Source organism: Lates calcarifer, linkage group LG15 (genome assembly GCF_001640805.2).
Source record: "Lates calcarifer isolate ASB-BC8 linkage group LG15, TLL_Latcal_v3, whole genome shotgun sequence".
Classification (NCBI taxonomy): domain Eukaryota; kingdom Metazoa; phylum Chordata; class Actinopteri; family Centropomidae; genus Lates; species Lates calcarifer.
In genome coordinates, this window is record NC_066847.1 from 878,709 (window position 1) to 900,390 (window position 21,682).

Sequence of the window (21,682 nt, forward strand, 5' to 3'; positions counted from 1 at the left end):
TTGACAGAAACTTAATTGCTGAAATCATTTTGCATGTCAGAATACCACAGATTTCCTGTGACAGTGGTGACTGTGACTGTTTTTTCTTTGAAAAGTTTTTTTCCTTTTAACTGAGGTGTTTATTACCCAGAATTCCCTGTTTCATTTAACCCCTTCTCCAGACAACAGACAAACCAGACGAGGCAAACCAGAGGCTGAAAAATTGTTTGTACAAATTACTAATAAAATCAGTGGTGTACTGGATTTATGCCGAATTGAGAAAGAGGTCATAACAAGCCAACAAAATGTCTAAATATCCTGTTTATCGGTGTGTATCTTCAGGAGTGAAAAAGCCGACTGAAATTAACTGAAAGAATGTAACAGGCTCAGGCCATAGGAGATTTTTGGAAGGTGAAACTAAACACTGCAGAGTCTCAGCTAGCCAGCCACAGTAGCTTCCCAAGCTAGCTGGCTAAGCTAGCTTAACTTAGCTATTGGTCAATGGTCAAATTTAGTGACATGACATAATTTTTTTTCTCTCTTAATCAAAAAATAGAAAAGTTATTTGTCAGTTAAAACTCTCTCTAACATATTTATTATTTTTCAGTTTTATATAATTTTAAACCAAATACCTTTGGGTTTAATAATTTGGTCTGTTAAATGTCAAATGCATTGCTTTTTTTTTTGACCAGTGCTCTAAAATACAAAAAATCTTTGGTGTGCTTTAACAGAGGACAAGAAAAACAGTAAATCATCACTACTGAGCAGTCTGGTTTACTAGTCTGGTCTTGTAGAGGGACTGTCAAAATGTGGTTTTAAGAGCTGAATTATTTTAGTTAATTATTCTCTGAAGAAAAAGGAAAAGTAGCAGCAGGATGTCTTTGTTTTCCCATTTTCTCTGTTTGTGAAATCCTGGCTACAGTGATTCTGTGTCAGTCTAAATTTCTGATGACCACATACTACATGATTTTACAAGAGAACAGAACAGAACCTTTGTTCCAGTGAAATCTTGGCCAAAAATGTTCTTCAGTTTTTTACACGTTTGGGCCCAGAGAGCTGCTGACTCATGAAGACGCATGAACGCAACAAAAGTAATGTACTACTACATACAACAGTTTCTGATTTTTGTTGGTCCCAATGGCTCAAAGAATTGTCTGTGAATTTGTGTGACACTCGCTCATTTTTTGTTTTATTGTGTTACAGCTGTTAGTTTTGTCATCAATTGATGTGTACGGGGTCTAAAGACACTACGCCAAAACTGCTCCAAGGTGGTCCTTCAGCAGACCTGGGAACCCCAATTTCATGGACTGACATTAGGCCACGAGGTTCCCAGGAAAGAGGTAGGTCACTTTCATCAGCTGTCTTTGTTTCCATTGGGTTGGTAGAAAACAGTTCAGAAAGACTGAAAAGCTCTTTGTCCATGTTGACCTTGTTGAAGTTCAAAATCTCTTGCACACTAGCAAGGCCTATGGACCGCAACCATCTGGTCGAACCGTCTGTTGTACTGAGAAACAATGGCATCGGTGTTGTCAGTCTCGAAGTGGAAGGAGCAAACTGGACGCAGCTGGACATCATGGCTGGTCATGACACGTCCAAAGTTATCTACGTGGACAATTTTGACGCCCTGAAAACTGTACAAGAACATTACTCAAGTCCTCTGCGATTCCATCAAGCCAGGTACGCAGAAGTTCTACATCTTCAAAGTTGAGATTCAAAGTGAAATAAAGCTAGCCTGTGTCACAAATATGAAATTCTCCAGGACCAGGACCTAAATGTTTAGCGAAGTACAGCAGATGAGTAAATGCACTTTTTACCTCTGCAGCTGGAGTCAAACATTTTTCTTTTTAAAATGTAAAAGTCTTTTTGTTTAGTCTGATTCCAGAACAAATACCACTCACATCTCAGTCCATCCTCTTTTATACGCTCATGCTCAGGGATAGTTTCAAACTTACTGATATGACAACAAAGACACACACCAGAGGCCTCTGACAAAGAGCTGAGGGTCATCTGGAAAAAAGCTGCTCCTGGTTGAATGTTTTCCAGAGGCACCACACTGACCTGCTGGGCAATCAAACGTGTAAATACACATACCAGGTAAAATATATGGTAAAATGTAGTCTGCTTGTAACATTGTGCTCATTTGTTGTTTATCTCAGAAGCTTTGTACCAGAGGTTAAAGTTCCTGCTGCAGCTGTAAAATTCTGGTTCATAAACCACAGTGTGGTGATTTGGCTTCTGATAAACCTTCAGACAACACTCAGTGATCACTTCATTAGGAACACCATTCTAACACTGGGTAGTTCCTCTCTTTGATCTGGATTCCTCCACATGTTGGAAACTTTCTGGTGACTGGGGAGGCCATTGAAGAATCATTCTCCCGCTGGAAGTAGCCGTTAGAAGATGGTAAACTGTGGCCATAAAGGGATGAACATGGTCAGCAACAAAACTCTGATTCAGACCGATTGGTGACTGATTGGTATTAAGGACCCAAAGTGTGTCAGGAAAACATCCCCCACACCATCACACCAGCAGCCTGGACTGTGGACTCTATAGCTTTAACCAGAGGAATTCATCGTCTGCCCCACTGACTGTAGAAAAACTTAGCTGAAGATTCAGAGACACTTTCTTAATAATAGATCAGACTGTCTACTTTTGGAAAATCTGGACCACATGGTTCTTCACTTGGAGAGAGATCCACAGATCCAGCCTGTCATTAATACTTTCTCCTGACTCACTCTTCAGTCAGCTGTCAAGACTAAAATGCACAACAAAAGAAAACCAGACTGAACCATGCTAGCAGCTCTGTGAGGCTGCATTTCGACCGACAATTTTTCAGAAGAAGCTTACAAATCCAACGTTATAACAGCAGTCCACCAGGATGCATGCACACCTGGCTTTTTAAAGGGAACGGGAAATTGCACTCTGATTGGTTTATTGCATGTTACACCCCAAAACACACCTATGTTTAATTAAGAGACTGAGGACAACCCTTTGGATCTCTGCCCTTGGTGCTACCACCTTTTTTCTGCAGTTAAACAACAAATGGATGAGGACACAATCTAAATGCTTGTGCTCCATGACTGCACACTGTTTAAATCAAGCCTTATGTAACACAGATCCTTTTCTTCAGAATTTCCTCAGAACTTCTCTCTCCTCTGTGGCCAGACTCAGCTGCAGCCCACATACAGTAAACCAACCAGTTTTGTTCGGAAATCACCCAGAATCCTTTTGAAATGTCCACTGTGGCCAAACTGAACACCTTCCAACATAAAGCTCCCTCCAGTCTGGCTCACACTCATATGTTTCAACGCCCAGTGTGTGAAGGGCCAGAGCACCAACATCTGTTTTATGCTTTTAAGGCAGAAGCAGCGGTCATTACATAATGGCAGTTCATCTGAATTTCTTTTATGTCTTATGGAAAAAATGTAAATTTTAGTAGCACGTAAAGAACATTCATTATCTCATAACAGACCCAATTACCTGCTGGTTTGCTTCGTATTTAACAGACCCATGAGAGCAGTATCAATGTTCTCATCTAACTCTCAGCAAGAAAGGACTTTACTGTGTGTACAACCTTAGTGATGGATTTAATAATAGATGTCACAACCCGATCCTGAAGATGAAAAAAAGCTGCAGTTACAGTTGCCCTGATTCACATGCACAAATAAAAAGTAATGAATTACAGTTCATGTACCTCCTGCAGAATGTGGTGGGAGGAGGAGTCCGTCAGCCAGGTCTTATCGTCCCTCCTCCTCCCTCTCTTCCTCCTCCTCTTCATCATCCTCCAGAAACAAACCTTCAGCTCACTGCCTGACGGAGGGACTCGTATGTTTGGATGCAGAGGAAACTGATGCTGCAGCAGCAGATCTGTAAGTGACTCTGAATGTCTGTTTACTCATGTACATTCATAGAAAATGTGCAAAGATGCAGTTTGACCAGGGAAATGGACATGACGTGGTCTCACATTTAGATCTGCAGAATTCAGTTCCTCGCAGCTGTCTCTAATGTCAGGAAGGACTGATTTTTGGACTTCTTGCACACTGTACATTGCATTCATAGTCTTCTGTTTTATTTAATGTTTAAGGGGCTGTCTGTCTATGCATCTATCATCTATCCATCTGTCTGTCTCTGCAACAGTATTGGATTTTTGCTTTGATTTGTCAGGTAGTATCAATTCATTATCAACACTATTACAGCTGCAGTAGCTCTGTGCTGATAGAGAACTGTTGCTTGTTTGAAAGTGTTTTTTACATTGCAGATTTGCCTGAAATTTTGAAATATGGCCACATTGTATACAGAGTGTATTTTGGACCAAATTTTTTAGAACATAACTGCTGTGAAACAATTTGATTTTTTTTTATTTCTGTGATTCACTGTTTTGTTCTTGCTGATGCTGCAGTTGTTGAATTTGAGGGCTAAGTCTGGTGATACGACTTCTCTTCTCGCCAACAAACCTCATGAGCAGAGTCAAAGCAACATGACTGTCTCCTACCAGCAAGTGGTGTCATATCCCTCTGAGCCACAGAGATCCATTGTTTCCAAAAACTGTTACAGCTATTAGCCAGAGAGAGAGGAGGAAAGTCAGAAAATGTTGAGGCAGACCTGCAGTCACCCTAGTTCTGAGGACACAGACTGTTTTAGTTGAGTGGATCCAGAAATCCAAAGCAACAAACTGAGTGATTAAAACCTTCTCTGAGCTTTGAAGTGGGATGTTGAAATAGGGAAATCAGTGAAAGCTTATAGCTTTAATTACAGCAAAGATGTGACCCTGCCAGTCAGGTATGTTGACACCTGTTGCAGAATTTAACAAACATCATTTGGATTTCAGATTTTTGCTGCCTGCTGTCAGATCCTGTCCATCAGATTTATTGACAGCTTAATTATTTTGCAGTTGCTTAATAGGTCTGTCATCAAAAAGCGCTAATTTGGTTAGCATGACCTGAATGTTTTTACACCACAGTCGTTACCAGAGACTGAAGTTAAGCCTGGAGCCAAACAGCTGTGGTTCATCTGTTTCCTATTCAGCAAAAAGGGAATTCTCCGATAGGAAACTGAAGCGTCTCTGAGCTCTTAATAGTCTTCAGTTACTTACTTTTTACCGTGTTCGTCGGCAGGTCACAGGACATAAATGTGGACGTAAACCTGTGACTGTGGGAATCATAATGACGTGTCAAGGCTAGCCTCTGTTCAGCAGTCTCTCATTCAACATTTCTTTCTGAAAAAAACACATTTTGTCCTCTGGGTTTACTGTCTATACAGCACTTGCTTCCTCTGTAATTTTAGATAACGCTGGTACTTTTGAACCTGGGCTTCAGTTTCCATGTTTTAGGGTGTAAATGATTGCTAGGGACAAAAATCTTTAAAGTCAGTGCAGGGTTGATCAAGAACAGCACTACAATGGAACCCAGTGGACAATTTTCCATGTCAAAGTATTAGACTGTTATTCTGTGTGTCTGACAACATTATGGATTCCTACAGAGACAGAGCTTTTTATAACTGAGTAAGATCCAGAAACATCTCTGTATATCAGTACCAGACTCCACTGACTGACAGGAATTTTACTGAGCAGAAGTATCTGATTACTTCTTCACCACTGAAAGTCACACATGATTTTTCAGTACTCATGGGTCAGACTGCACCCATGTCTGAGCTCTGCCTTTGTTTTGCTCTCAACTACTCACCTGACGTTGTAAGTATTGTAACTAATAATGCTGTGGAATTAGGGACAAACATGACGATGTTGCAAGTCAGCTCTGTAATTCCTTGACCACCAGGTCGCCCCTGAATATGAGGGAGAAAAAAATCAAACTGAGAATGAAGCTGTGATCCTGAGAGAGAGGGTCTGGACTGAGCAGCAGGACTTGAATGAATGGTTCCAATTATCTGCTGCAGTAAGCGATAAGAGTCATTACTGTTTGCTGTTACAAGTTGCACTTGAGCTAATGGCTTCATGTTTCTATTAAAGATCAGTTATTTCTTTTCTCACTCAGGTTTTGTCCAAGTTGACAACAAACCACAAATTATTCAGCTTTTTTGGGGTAAAAAGGGCAAAAACCAAGCGACTTGGAAAATTGCAGTAATCATCAGAACATTAGCATTAAATTCTCCTTTAAATCATGCTAACTGTTTACAGAATTTATATCCAACAAAGCAACAAAAAAGAAAGGACTTGCTGTTGTGTTATCTCCGTTACTCCTGCCGCCTCCCACAGTTCAAAGACATGCAGCTTAACTGTTGACTCTAAATTGTTCGTAAATATGAGTGTAAATGGTTGTTTGTATCTGCATGTCAGCCTGCAATGGGCTGGTGATCTGTCCAGAATATACCCCACCTCTCGCCCAGTGTCAGCTGGGATTGGCTCCTTACTGCTCTAGTACGCTTCAACAAAAGTTTATTTTGTTTGTTTTACATTTTATTAGCAGCATGGAGAATAAAGATCAAAACCAACCCCTCTATATCTGTGTTGCAGGAAGAGAGAAACTCCTGTCCCAAAATGAAGGGAAGAACATGTCTTCTCTTCAGCCTCATCATAGCAGCATATTCCTATGGCATTTCTGCTCAGGCTACATATACTACAGGTGAGTGTTTTCTATGAGAGATCACATACAGTATATGCTTGGTATTCATGTTATTTACACTGGAACAATGAAGTACATTATTGGGATATTGGGTTATTGAGATTTTTTTTTTTTTTTTTTTACAATTTTAGCATCATGTGTATAAGCAAAGAAAGAGGAGACACCAACAAAAGAAGATAGGTAGATAGATAGATAGATAGATAGATAGATAGATAGATAGATAGATAGATAGATAGATAGATAAGAACTTTATTGATCCTTTGGGGAGGTTCCCTTCCAGAAATTCAGGTTCCAGATTACAACTTACAACACTGTAGACAGAGAAGAAAAAAAGGAGAAAGACACACGTGTTACAGAGAGGGTGCTCGTAACAGGTTATAAAGACAATATGTATATATAATAAAATAAATACAGAAGAATAAAGTTACATTTAAGAATTAAAATTTACAAATAAAAAAATAACTAACCAAGTTGCAGGATGGTAGAACAAAAACAACAATAAAAATATGTGGAACTGTAAAAAGTAACCTCCAAGGGATTTGACATTTAGTGGATGTATCTGAATTGAGACAAAACATGGGTTTTGCAACATTTTCCCTTGAAAAGTTATTCATGAACATACAACGCTGACTTTCCTTTCCTTGTCCAGTGTGTGAAAATGCCACTGTGGCTGACATCGTCTTCCTAGTCGATGGCTCCTCCAGCATTAGCCCTGACAGCTTTCAGGAGGTCCAGAATTTTCTCCGCAACATCATCAGGGCACTCGACATCGGCCCCAAAAAAGTTCGGATCGGCTTGGCACAGTACAGCGATGCCCCTCAGCGGGAGTTCCTGCTGAAAGACCACAAAGACAAGAAATCACTGCTGGCTGCAGTGGACAGACTTTCCCTGCAAGGAGGGGGGACATACACGGGCAAGGCCATGGACTTCCTCCATACTCAGTACTTCATCAAAGACGCAGGGAGCCGAATCGGCCAACGGGTGCCTCAGATTGCTGTGGTCATCACAGATGGGGAGTCCACAGATGAAGTGGTTGATCCCGCCGAAAAGCTTAGGGAACTTGGAATCATTGTGTTTGCCATCGGGGTGGGACAAATCAACGAGAAGCAGCTTAAGAACATTGCCAACTGGCCCCCAAGGCGCTTTGTTTACAATACTGACAATTACCAGGCTCTGGAGGATCTGAGGAAGGATCTGCTACAAGTTGTTTGCACCTCTGTGGATGATTTGAGACAAGGTAAGGCAAATGATCACAAGAAATAGCCACAGTTTGTCATTTGAAATGGAGAAAATCCAAGACTATCTGTGGCTACTAATGAGGTTGTTGTCCATTAGGTTGAAGTCATACTGGGCTTGTTTGTTTGAATCTATTATCATCCCACCCTGCTAACCCTTATCGTAGACAGTACTACACAATTAGTTTACTACTGTTTTGATCTGTAGTCCTGTTCAGTAGACATTTTGGAGAGAAAATCATTACTGCACAGTCACAACCTTAAAATACCAAAATCCATATGTGGCTTCTTTGAGTTGGAAGGTCTATTAAGCTGAATTCTTTGGCCCCTCTTTAGCTGTGACAGAATAGCTAACAACCTGACAGGAATGTGGGTTTAACAATAATCTCTTTTTTTGCAGCACACTTGACAACTTGAGCCTGATTAGCAGACTGTACTATACTGTAAAAAATGCAATAATTATTTGTTATGTCTTATTTCAGCTTTGGTGGACAAGTTTGCAGATATTTTCTTCTTGGTGGACAGTGGCATAACTCAAGGACCGTTCTCCGAATTTAAGTCAGAACTTAAGGAATTGATCAAAGATCTTAACGTTGGAGCGTCCGCCTACCGCATTGGTTTGGCTCTGTATGGTCGAGATACCAAGGCTGAATTCCTTCTTAATACTTATCAAACCAAGCAGGAGACCATGGAAGCGGTCCAACGTTTGCGTCTGCGTCCACAACCCAACCAACCACGTAACCTGGGCAGGGCTCTGCAGGACGTCAACACTCAGTTCTTCACCCCTGAGGCTGGGGGCCGTGCGCACCGGGGCGCCCGACAGTTTCTGATTGTTGTGAGTGGAAAAGACTCAGACGACCCGGTGGTGTCTAAGGAGGCTCTTAAAATCGAAGCAGAAGGCATAATTATAGTGGGGATGAGTGCAGGTGCATCACTGAGTGACCTATATAGTTTTGCAAGAGTTGAGAATTCATTTGATTCTGTCAGAGTAACTCTTCTGAAGGATTTGATCGTAACTGAGGAAAAGGAGGAGGTTTCTGAAGGTGAGAGAATTTTTATTAATACTGTTATCATTATCTAATTTTCTGCATCAGTTACTTTGGAGTCAACTGAAAACATAGAATTCTAGAAAGTTTTTGAAAGGTTTTCTTTTAAATAATTTTGTCCTTCATTGTAATTGGCTTTTGAAAATGTGTTTTCCAACATTTTATTAACAGTCAATCTATAAATTGTTATTTGGAAAAATTCCACCACCTGAATTTTACACTTGAATTCTTCCTTTACACACTTGTACTTGTATTTCTGAATGTTGTTGAACAAAGTGTTATATGCAAAATAGATAGAAAAACATTACGTTGAACAGTTTAATGCTGTTTTTTGACCCAGCTGCTTGTTCTGCAAATCATACCTACTGGATTGGCCTATACGATAGTAATAGCACCAAAAGCATCAAGTAAGCTGGTCAGTTAGCAAGAGATAGCTCACAAACTTTTTAAAGATTGTGTTACATAGCGAGCACTCCTCTTATTTGTTTCATCTTTGAATATATTTGAATGGGTAAGTAGATGATGTCTCAACTGAACTAATTACACTCCTTTCACAGATTGCAAAGGTGCCAATGTTGCAGACATTGTGTTCATTGTTGATGAGTCGGGAAGCATTAGAACTGAGAACTTCCAGCTGGTACGAAGTTTTCTGCACTCGACTGTGAGCAGCCTGAATGTCAGTCTGACTAGAGTACGAGTTGGCATTGTTTCGTACAACACGGAAGCCAGAGCACATGTCTATCTTAACACATTCAAAGACAAGGCTGGTGTCCTGCAGTACATCAACATCCTGCCTTACAATGGCGGTGGTACAAACACCGGAGCTGCCCTAAACTTCACACGGGACAAAATCTTCACTGAAAAAAGGGGCAGCAGGAAAGGTATTCAGAAGGTGGCGGTGGTGATCACAGATGGTAAATCCCAGGATCCTGTGACTGAAGCAGCAAGCAGTCTTCGTCGGGCTGGTGTCACCATTTACGCTGTTGGAGTCAAAGATGCCACTGAATCTGAACTGAAGGACATAGCAAATCACCCACCTGAAAAGCATGTTTTTATTGTGGACAGTTTTGCCAAGCTGAAACCCCTGACACAGACTCTGCAGAAAATCATGTGCAAGAACATCATTGATGAAGCGATCAAAAAACCTGACATCAAAAAAGGTTTGAGTTTTGATTATTGTGTTTATGGATGTTAATCAGTGTTGTAACCAAGTACAAAGTTTAATGATAGCATTTGCATTTATGTCATAACACACAAATTAATGTAAAGAAAAAGTAATGGGACGTGTGGACTACTAAACTATTTTGATCTAACCTAAAAAAAACTGAAGTTCCTCTTCAGTTATAGTTGGTTATAGTTGGTTGTAAGCCAACATCCTGTCCACCCCAATGGTGTGTTTGTTGGGAAACTAATTGTTGCCTCTTGAGTAGCTATTTAAATTTAGCCTTCACTAAATATTTCATTTTTAACCTCCCCTCCTTTTGATTACATGAAAATATAATAATGAATGTAGTTCCTTTTTCTTTCCAGTGTGTGAACAACAGGATGAAGCAGATATCTTCTTCCTGATGGACGATTCAGGAAGCATTCATAATGATGACTTCAGTGACATGAAGACATTCATCACTGGGTTTCTTAATAAATTCCCTATTGGACCAAAACATGTCCGCATTGGACTTGTGAAATACTCAACTGAACCAACCTTGGAATTTGACCTGACAACCTACTCAGATACCGATACGATGAAGAAGGCTGTGGCAAACATTCAGCACAGGGGAGGTGGGACAAAGACAGGAAAAGCATTGTCAGAGATGGGTCAACACTTTAAGAAAGCTTTGGAAAGCCGTCACAAGGTCCCAACATACCTGATTGTCATCACAGATGGAAAATCACAAGATTCAGTTAAGGCACCTGCAGAGGAATTAAGGGCACAAGATATCAATATCTATGCCATTGGAGTGAAAAACTCAACTGAGGCTGAGCTGATAGAGATTGCTGGTGACCGGAAGAGGACTTTCTATGTCACTAATTTTGATTCCCTGAAGTTCATCAATGATGACCTCATCAGAGACATCTGTGTTCCTCGTGGTAAGGACAGCTTAAAGTGGACTTAAAAATGCACATCTAGCATATGTACAGTTGAAACCAGAACATTCAGGATTTTGTTCCAGAAGCAAGAAAGCCATAGATGTTTGTATTATAGCAGAATTCTAAAAATATGGGCTTGAAACATGAGCTAAGTCAAGAGTATATTGTGTGTGTCTTGATGAGCATGGTAAAAAATGGTAAAAAAAAAAAAAACAGCTGTGGCCAGAGGTATTATGTTTTCCATCTGTTTGTCCCATTCTCATGAACATGATATCACCAGAGCACCTTGAGGGAATTTCTTGAAATTTGGCACACACGTTCACTTGGATGCAAAGATGAACTGATTAAAATTTGGTGGTCAAAGGTCATTTTAATGTTATAAAACACGCTTTTGGCCATAATACAGAAATTCACATGCTGATTAACTGCAACTGGACTGGTTGGAAGAGGCATACAACCACAAGGCGATAATTCTAGTCTATTTAATACATCTGTTTTTGGTAGCTTTAAATAAACACCATCTTCCATAAGCTTTAGACATCACAGGTTATATGTCACCAGCTCAACAAAAGCCAATCAAAGGGGCTGAGACTAGTACAGATATGGCTGTAATTACAGACATTTTTCAGACAGATCTAAAGTTGAAAAAAATATGTTTGACAAGAGCATCATAACCCTAGAAGAAACGAAGTAACCATGATGTAATTATGTGCTGTGCCACACCAATATATTTCTATATGAGCTGTAGTTTAACAATTTTTTTGACTTTGATGAAAAAACATTTAACTTCTCCATATAAATGTATGTGATAGAAGCTCATTATTTATCCTTACTGCATTATTCTCAGGAATTCAAACACCTTCACCTCAATTTATGTTGCTCTGGGTGAATTTGTGGCCACTCAGTAATTATAATAATAATTAATTTTATTTATAAAGCACTTTACATTTGATTTTGAAAACAAGCATAAAACATAAAAGTTGCATTCCCATTAGTAAGCTTTACTGCACATAAAAGTCTTTAAGTGTTTTTGGAAACAGTGCACAGTCTGTGGAGCCCTCATGTTTTCAGGCAGGGTGTTCCACAGCCGTGGGGCGGACCTCATTTTGAATGAGGTTTTATTACTTTTGAAATATAGCTCTGAAGTTCTGGCTGGCTGAGCCCTAAAACAAGAAAAAGGAGAAAAGACGAACATCACACAATAAACATTTCTGTGTGTTTTGTCCACAGCTTGTCAAGACGTACCTCTCGACATCATTTTCTTAGTGGACAGCTCTGCAAGCATCTATTCCGAACACTATGAGAAAATGAAAGACTTCATGAAATCTATCATTAACAAGTCTGTCATCGGGATGAATGATGTGCATGTTGGTGTTATGCAGTTCAGCACTGGTCACAAACTGGAGTTTTCCCTCAGCTCCAACTTCAACAAAAAGGAGATGTTGAGAACCATCGATGCCATGCAGCAAATGAATCAAAATACTCTCACAGGAAAAGCCATCACAGAGGTGTCGCAGTATTTTGATACAAAAGAAGGAGGGCGTCCAAACAAGGGACAGAAGCTTGTAGTTATAACAGATGGCGAGGCCCAGGACGAGGTCAAAGGGCCTGCTGCAGCTCTTAGGGAGAAAGGAGTGGTGATCTACAGCATTGGAGTGGGGCCTGCTGTTACCTCCCAGCTGGTAGAAATCAGTGGTTCAACAGAAAATGTCTTTTATTTGAGCAAATTTGATGAGTTGGACAAATTGGAGAACAAGTTGATCTTGAAGCTCTGCCATCAAGGTAAGAACGTTTTTCAATTGACTTTAAAGAGTCTGTACCTCAAGTAAGCATGAAAATGTTTTACAGTTTAACAACATACGTACACTATCAGGTAAAAAGTATGGAAACACCTTCTTATTCAGTGGTTTTTCTTTGTTTTTATGACTTTATACATTGTAGATTAATACAGAAGACATCAAAACTATCAAGGAACCAACCAGAATATGTTATATATCCATCCATCCATCAATTCTTCAAAGTAGACACCTTTTGCTTTGATGACTTGTGAAGACTTAATTTGTGGAATTTATTGCTTTCTTATTGTGTTTGAGACAGTTCTGTTGTGCAGAGGTTGGGTTGGTACACAGTTCTATACAGCCATGCCCTGGTCATACAGTTGTATACAAAACTTTGGGCACCTCTGGGCAAACTGCATATTTTTACTGAACACACAGAGGTCATATTGATGTTATCTAGTCATCTAACGCATGATTTGGAACTAATTAAGGTATTTCCTAAAATGTTTGATTGACCTTTTTGAGTTAACTTTTCATATTTGTCTTTTTTCTTCAAACAGATTGTACGACAATTTCAAAAGCTGACATTATTTTCCTTGTGGATGGCTCCTCAAGCATAGATCAAACAGAGTTTGCAAGTATGCAAACGTTTATGAAGTCAGTAGTGAACAAAACCACAGTTGGCAAGGAGTGGACTCGTTTTGGGGTCATTCTCTATGCCGATGATCCCAAGTCTATTTTTACTCTTAAAACCTATGGGTCCAAACAAGGTGTTATTGATGCAATTTCAAAGTTGACGGCACCAGGGATAAACACCTACACGAGCAAGGCCTTGGAATTCTCTTTACAGTACTTTGGTGCTCAACATGGCGGCCGGAAAAAAGACAAGGTGCCTCAGATACTCATGGTGATAACAGATGGGGAAGCCACTGACCCTGAAGGTCTGAAGTCATCATCTGATAAACTGCGAGAAAACGGGATCACCGTCATCAGCATTGGAGTGGAGCAAGCAAAGAAGGAGGAGCTGAATATCATGGCTGGTGATGACATATCCAAAGTTTTCTATGTGGACAATTTCGTGGCCCTAGAAAATCTGTACAAGAAAATTTTCCCTGTTATCTGCGATTCCACCAAGCGAGGTAAGAGGTTAGGGCACATTTGTTCTGTTGTGTTGTTCACTTAACACTATGAATTTCAATTAATTTCAACTCAATGTTGGTGCTCAATTTACTCATTATGTTCCATCAATTAATAGTTCATTGTCCCCAGTCTTCCCTCTTGGACAGCAGCAGGTTTACCGCCTGTCCTTTTGTAATAATGAAGGTTTTTATGAACTGGATTACAGTCATAGTACCATCAAAAATAATGTTGTCCTGTAAAGATATGTCAAAGATAAACAGTGTTGTTTTTACAAGAACCTCAAAGGAAGCATAAAGCACAAAAGCCAAAACCTTAGTATATCCACATCCATAGATGTGTTAGTGACAAATGAATGCCAGCTTAATGCTGTCAGTTGGAGGGAATAAGTATTTGTTTCTGGATATGAATTACTAAACTTAGTGAACTAATGTTGAAGTACACACTTCATAAATTTGGTGGCACACCCTATTACATTATGGGAGTAATTTATTAAACCTCCCCCCTGACACCAGACCCTATTTTGGCATGATGGTACATCATAAACTTATGAATATGTACATAAACAGTATTTATGTTTGGACCTCATGCACATTTTGACAAAGTGTCTCAGTACATGAATGCTGAACAGACCTCATCCAGCTAATGAGTTGGATAGTGGAATATGGAAGAAGTGCTTGCATGCATTTACTGCAGACATACAGCACTGTATGTCACATTTATGACTCATGATTCTCTGCTGAAACAGTTCAAATCCAAATGCCTAAATGGTCAAGGGCCAAGCATAATTTCTGCATAATTTCTGCTAAACAGAGATGATTTCACATTAAAACTGTTTATTAGTAGTGTGGACTGATACCTTTCTTTTGGTTTGGCAGATTGTGAGGAGGCCGATGTGGTCTTTCTACTTGACCGGTCAAGTAGCATTACCCCAGAAAATTACACCATCATGTTAAACTTCACGAAAGAACTAGTGAAGACCCTTGATGTCAGAAAAGACTTTATCCGTGTTGGATGTGCGCAGTTCGCTTCAGCTCCTCACCATGAGTTTTATCTCAGTGATTACACAGAGAAGAAGGATGTGATGTCACGAATTGACAGTCTGTCCTACATTGGTGGAAACACCTATCTTGGTGAAGCCTTGAAACACATTAAGGATTATTTTGATGCATCACGCGGCAGTCGTAGATCTGTCGGGATCCCCCAGAATCTGGTGTTGATCTCAGATGGTGATTCTCATGATGATGTGGAGGAAGCAGCTGACAGTCTCAGGGCTCTGGGGATTGTGGTGTTTGCCATTGCTGTTGGAGACGTCCACGATCTGCAGCTTCTGCAGATCGCTGGCACCCCAGAGAGGCTGTTTACTGTGCAGAACTTCAAGGGCTTGGTAACAATCAAGCAAAAGGTGATCGATGCCATTTGCCCACGTGACGAACCTGAGGGTGAGTTGCGAAAGGATGAGTTTTCCTCTCTATATGTCTCCCTGTCTTTCCCACCATATTCCTTTATGTCTATGACTGTCAAAGGTTAAGACTTGTCCTTTTGCAGAGGGATGCTCCATTGATATCGCCATGGGATTTGATATCTCTCAAAAAAGAGCTGTGGGTGAGACACTGTTCAGTGGCCACACCAAGCTGAAGGCCGTTCTGCCAGAGATCGCCCATTACGTTTCCACAGTACCTGTCTGCTGCGTCAGCCCCTCACCTGTGAAGACCAGAATCGCCTACCAAGTGGTAGATCGCACTGGACGTCCTTTGTATGATCCAGTTTTTGAAGAATACAATGAGGAAGTGGTGAAGAAAGTCATGAACCATCAGGTGTCGGTCCCTACCTTCTTCAACCGTGCCCTGCTGCAGGCCTTCACGAAGACCTTTGAGACCCAGTCCAAAGCAAATGTAAAGGTGAGAATGACAGCCCCGCAAAATCCTTAGTCACCTTTCCATCCATTCATCATGAAATTATATTAGGTTGATAAATGCTTCCTCATTCTGTAGTCGCAAAGTATGTTCAGCATGTTGATGTGACAGGTGGCAGTTATAATGTTTTACCATGTTCACAATTTGATAAACTAAAGTGTTGGACAAATTAAAGTATTGACCTTGTGACGGTGCTAGAGGAAAATTCAGACAATCACCCAAGTTATTATAATTCATGTTGAGGAATGTCTGTAGAAAACTTAATGCTAGTCCCACAAATATTTTAGGCATTTCACTCAAAACCACAAATGTGAACTTTACGGTGGTGCGAGAGCAAACGTCAGGGGAGCATTAAAATTATTACTGTTTATCCTCTGGGGACCATAGCAGTCTAACATGTGACTAACCTTTTCTTTAGGTGCTGGTGATCTTCTCAGACGGACTTGAAGAACGCGATGAAGATGTGATGGAACTGAAGAAAGAAACGTACCTCCTGGAAAAGTCTGGTAAAATTTGGAAGGCAGAGTTGTTTCCAGTGGTCTGATAAGTAGAAATATAGATAAATTAATCCTCCTCTTCAATAATTTATTTATTTGAGTCATTCCAAAACACCTTCCTCTTTCTTTGATTCTGTATGTATGCCTTATCCTTCTATGTCCATGGTGGGTCTTCTGTGGTACAGACTTTTCGGCAGGATTTAGACAGCCTCTGTTCATCTCTAGCATGAACAAAAAACTGATTTGAAATAGAATTTAAAGACTTAAAGAGAGTAAATTTGAACTGTAATTTTCTAATTTTCCCACAGCCTCTGACGATGACACAGTGTCTGCTTCAGGTTCTGTTCAGTTAGATGTCTGTAAACAGCTTGCTTTCCTAGTGACCACTAATCAGCTGACTGAGTTATTCCTCTCTGAATTATTTACTCTGACAGTTAATAATACAGCTGATAATATAATTCTCAGCTGATGACAACATGTCGGGAGACGCTGTGAAATCATTCTCACTCGTCATGAAGTTATTTCCTCTGTGGCAGCAGAACATGAACATACAGCAGCTTCAGAAATACTCCTGTAGCTTAAACTGAACTAATCAGACACTTTTAAGGCTTATTAATCCTGAAAAACTCACTAAACACAGACTGACAACACTTGCTAGCCTAGCAACATAATAAGGCTACAAACAACAATGAAAAAGACTGGAACTTGCTCCATTTGGTTGTAATGAATGGAAATGTAATTATATAGTTCTATAGTGGAAAAAATACTCCCATTACGGCCAATATCGTTCCATGCTTTGGCACTGTAGCCTGCAGAGTAAGAGAATAACTGCAGGAAAGATTTTATTTTCACATTTTAACTGGAATTACGTTACAATAAGGAAAACACTGTGAGAAACTGGATTGATGGCAATAAAAGATTTGAGAGAAGAGATTTCATTTTTGTTTTTTACACTAAGGGAATAAATAAGATCTCTAAGATCTGTTGCACTCCTTCAAGGCAGTAAACCTACAGCCAGTGGTTTGGATAATTTTCTGCAGGGATCAACGCTCTGCTGACTGTGGCTCTGGAGGGAGTACCTGACACCGCCCATCCACAGAAGGTGGAGTTTGGCCGAGGATTCACCCACCACCGTCATCTGAGCATTGACATGCGGAGTATTGGCAGCACCATCCTCGAACAGATTGTAAGTCAGTCCTGTTACTGCTGAGCACAGGTAAACAGCCTCAAGGCTTCAGCTTGTTTCAAAGGAACTAGTTTATATCATGTGTCGACTTCCAAACTTGAGGTGTTTCAGCCTGTTCTGACCAGCAACACTGGAAGTCATCATCCTCCAATCTCTGACTGTGTGCTGCATGTGTGAAAGTGCAACACCAGAGAATGTCTGGACCTGATTCTCTGGATGTTGTCTGGAGTTCATATGTGAAAACGATTGTATGCAGTGATAGACAAGCTCCAACAGAAATGAAAAACTACACCTCACAACAACTCAGACAAAGCTGTCTCATTTACTGGTCGTCTGTTAGTCAGGAAATCTGCATTGTTATTGTTTTCTCCTCTGCTCTCTGTATCTCTGCAGGACGCGGTGTCAGATAGAGTGTGCTGTAACGTCCAGTGTAAATGTACAGGACCTGCAGGTGTCCGTGGATCTCCAGGCAGACCAGGGACAAAGGTAACTAGAACACACACATCTTTTAACTTGTTTTCCATGCAATCAAAGTTAACCTTAACTTCCTGAATTTTTAACTGTTGTCCTCTGGGGGATAATACTTTATGTACTCAGAAGGTAATGGTAGAGGAGGTCAACAGTCAGCCTCATCATCCTGAAGGACATTGTTACAGACATGTTTATTTCATTTTTGACCTTTAAGAGTTACTTTTAATGTTTCTACCACAAATAGTTTTTTGTGTTTTAAAAATAGGGTCTGCCTGGACGGAGGGGTCAGCCAGGCTTCCCGGGAGACGAGGGAATGATTGTAAGTGCTTCTTCATTAAATTAATCCACACAGTGTTGGAATCTGTTAACATGTTGAGATATCATGCAACTGATCAACTGACTAATGTGATCAAATTCAGAACTGTCTAGTTTTTTTTTTTTTATTTTAAATATTTGGTTTTATATGATCATGGATGATTTCTAATCTGAAAATATCAGTGTTGCACACAGAGAAATGTACGTGTAAATTTGAGATCCTCAAGATGAAACTGTTATCTGGACCTGTTCTGGACTCCAGTTTAATCTTCTGTGCCACTGCTCACTTTGTTTGGTTGTTGCAGGGTGACCGAGGGTTTCCTGGACCAAATGGAACTCACGGCATCCAGGGCTGTCCTGGACTCAGTGGACTGAAGGTACAGTTTGGCTCAGTGCTACTGCAAAGAGCACAGTAACACTGAATATTGGATTTTGGTTACTGCTCATGGTGAACAGTTCACCTGTGTTAGACCCATTTTATCTATGTTTTTCTAGTTTTCTGGCCTGTGACATTGATTAATTGTTAATTGATTACTTCCCCCACTGTACTACTGTTAATAATACAACTGCTGCAATTACTGTTGTGTAAAACATGGTGTTGTCAGTACCTTAAAGGCCTGTAACACACATCATTGAAGAATAACTGTCATTTTTGAAGCTTTATGAACTATATTTTCTTATATTTTTTGGTGTAAACACAGGGACGTAGACAAGTGTTCATTGGATTACGTTGCGTATCTGAGGCCAATTAAGAAAACATATTCATAGCGCCGTGTATCGACACAACCAGAAGTATCAAAAGTTGGCATACAGACAAGGTTTTACTTTGTACTTGTTTTACATTAAGAACCTCTGTGGAGTCAACAGTCATTTTCCTGTCAGCTTTTGTTGATGTGTTTAAATCCTGTTGTTTGTATCTGCAGGGCTACAGAGGCACCTCAGGCGACAGGGTGAGTGACTCCTCAAAGAAGCAATGTGAAGTGTTGCATTTACGAAAGAGTAGTTCAGATACTAACAGATGAAATCAGTGAGATGTAACAGCTGATTGTCTTCCAACGCTGCAGGGTGAGAATGGAGAAGATGGACTGGACGGAGTCGACGGCGAGCAGGTACGAATGTCAGCACATACAATCTGTGTATCAGCATATCATTAGATAAAGATGTGTTCATTTGGTCAATCAAATGTCCCATCCTATAAAAAGATCCATCAGTTTCCTAAAGCCCAAGGTGTCGTCTTCAGATGTCCTAAACAGTCCTAAAACCAAAGATGTTCAGTTTACTGTGATATAAAACAGAGAAAAACAGCTAATCATCACAGTGGTCAGCTGACCTCATTTTTTGGGAACACAACGTTGCTGAACCTGGACCTGACCAACTGAGACAACCCCAGATCATTACACTGTTCCCACAGACTTGTACTGTAGATGCTAGGCATGATGGGTGCATCGCACTGGAACGGGGTAAATCTGGACTCATCAGACCACATGACCTCCAGTTTAATCTTTATGCTCCCCAGCAAACTGAAGCCTTTCCTCTGATTAGCCTCACTGATAAGTGGTTTTCTTAAGGCTACACAGCTGTTTACTCCCAGTCCCTTGACTTCTTTTCGCATTGCGTGTGTGGAAATGCTCAGTTTTAGTAGTTTCAGCAATCTCCTTAGTTGTTTTCTTTGCTTGATGCAGGCCTCTCTAAATCACTACCACGGGATATGTCTGCCAGTATGGTTGTTGAAGAAATGAGAGGCTACTCACTGCATCAGTTAGGGTTACATAACTTGTTGCTCGTTGAAACACATTAATCAGTGCAGTAATTATCCAATGGAAGGCTCTTAACTATTTGCTTAGTTAAATCCAGATGGTGACTTTTTTTGGCCAGGCAGTGTAGAACCCTGCTGCTCAGAGTAAGGTCTGGACTGAGAGAGTTTTCTGGGCCTTGAAACCAAACTACTGCCCCTCAGAAGTCTTAAAATAAAGAACAACAATCTTAACATGATAGAGGGAAGTGAACGACAACCGCTCAGTACAGTCAGATGATGTGAAGATTCAGTGAATCTCTACTGGTGTTTTCTGGTTGTTTTAATGAGCAGGAGGGTTTTTAGGCTCTCTGTGTTGAGCTGTTTCTGTTTCTGTATCTTCAGGGAGTGACGGGACTCGACGGAGCTCGAGGAGAGAGAGGACACCCAGGAAACCCAGTAAAAAAAAACAACTAATAACCCACTTATTTATTTTCACTTCCCTGCATGGTGGTACTGATACCTGTATCTGTGAGCTCTCTGGTCTTTGTGCTTTGTCTCTATATCCATTAAAGAATCTCTTTACATGTTTACACTTACTGTTATTTCTGATAGCACTGCTGTGTTTACATTAGTGTTTATGTCCTTCAAAGAAGGTGTCCTGCTGTAGTTCAGTGGAATACCCCTTTAGTCATCCACACTCATCAGCTCGTCACCTCTGACTGGTTCACTGACATGTCAAACTGTCGTCTTCAGGGTATCCCAGGTATCGGTGGGGAGGTGGGGCTGAAAGGACAGCGAGGACTGAGAGGAGATCCGGTGAGTACTGCCATCTTGTTTCTCTGAATTTCTCAGTTGAGAAAAAAGATCAGATTATATCAGAAACACCTCGAGGGATTTTCTTTTCAAATTTGGTACAAACATTGAGTTGGACTCAAGGATGAACGGAGCAGATTTTGGTGGTCAAAGTTCAAAGATCAAGGACACTGTGACCATACAAAACACATCCCACCACTTACTCTCTCTCTGAACAGAGGAGGAGGGGCCAACACTTAATGGTGTGTTTACAAACAGCAACTGACAAATCCTGCATATTATACCTTTAAGGAATTTTTAGGGTTACTAATCATTCATAAATTGTTTTATAAATACAACAATAATCATACAGGTGTGTACAGATGTGCATCTCTGTTACTGTGCCACAGGTGAGGGAGAAACCAGAGGAAGTGATCTGTAGTAATCTGTAGTAAGCATGTTTGAAAAAACTGATTTATAGCAAGTAACAGTGAATAGAATGTGAAAATGGCCGTCTTGTTGTTTTATTAAACAGTCCTCAGACTGAAATGAATGAGTGCCTCTCAGTCCAGTGAAAGTCCAGTGACAGGCCAACTCTGCATATTTAGCTGCTGCTGATAAAGGTGGAGACTGAGCGTCTGCTCTCTTGGCTCCATGCTCACAGATATAAACAGAAACAGAAAACTTCAATGGGCTGAATTTTTTTTTAAATTCTGCTAGTCTTTGTGGATTATTGGATACAGATTGATGGGCAAAAATCAATCTTTGTCAATTTACAGTTAATTCTACAACCATAGAATTTGCCAAAAGTGAAAAGGGTGTTTCTTCAAATTATATAACCAGGTCTAAATCCTCAGATTAAATACATCTCATCAACAAACCCTCTGAACCCAAGGCAAAGTGCTGCAGGTCCCAGCCAAGTCCTTTGG

The 21,682-nt window shown here is 40.4% G+C and overlaps 1 protein-coding gene across 1 annotated transcript in view; it reads left to right on the plus strand.

Moving 5' to 3' along the window:
- Positions 1-21,682, plus strand: part of LOC108881847 (collagen alpha-6(VI) chain) — a 67,549-nt gene that overhangs the window by 32,337 nt on the left and 13,530 nt on the right. The window contains exons 2-19 of the mRNA XM_051076347.1: positions 6,449-6,557; positions 7,207-7,794; positions 8,275-8,835; positions 9,396-9,998; positions 10,369-10,926; positions 12,157-12,708; positions 13,265-13,843; positions 14,720-15,283; positions 15,390-15,742; positions 16,176-16,263; positions 17,295-17,440; positions 17,834-17,926; positions 18,177-18,230; positions 18,532-18,603; positions 19,150-19,176; positions 19,291-19,335; positions 20,364-20,417; positions 20,715-20,777. Of these exons, the coding sequence (XP_050932304.1) occupies positions 6,473-6,557; positions 7,207-7,794; positions 8,275-8,835; positions 9,396-9,998; positions 10,369-10,926; positions 12,157-12,708; positions 13,265-13,843; positions 14,720-15,283; positions 15,390-15,742; positions 16,176-16,263; positions 17,295-17,440; positions 17,834-17,926; positions 18,177-18,230; positions 18,532-18,603; positions 19,150-19,176; positions 19,291-19,335; positions 20,364-20,417; positions 20,715-20,777 (5,085 nt within the window). The 5' untranslated portion in view covers positions 6,449-6,472. The remainder of the gene's footprint in view (positions 1-6,448; positions 6,558-7,206; positions 7,795-8,274; positions 8,836-9,395; positions 9,999-10,368; positions 10,927-12,156; positions 12,709-13,264; positions 13,844-14,719; positions 15,284-15,389; positions 15,743-16,175; positions 16,264-17,294; positions 17,441-17,833; positions 17,927-18,176; positions 18,231-18,531; positions 18,604-19,149; positions 19,177-19,290; positions 19,336-20,363; positions 20,418-20,714; positions 20,778-21,682) is intronic.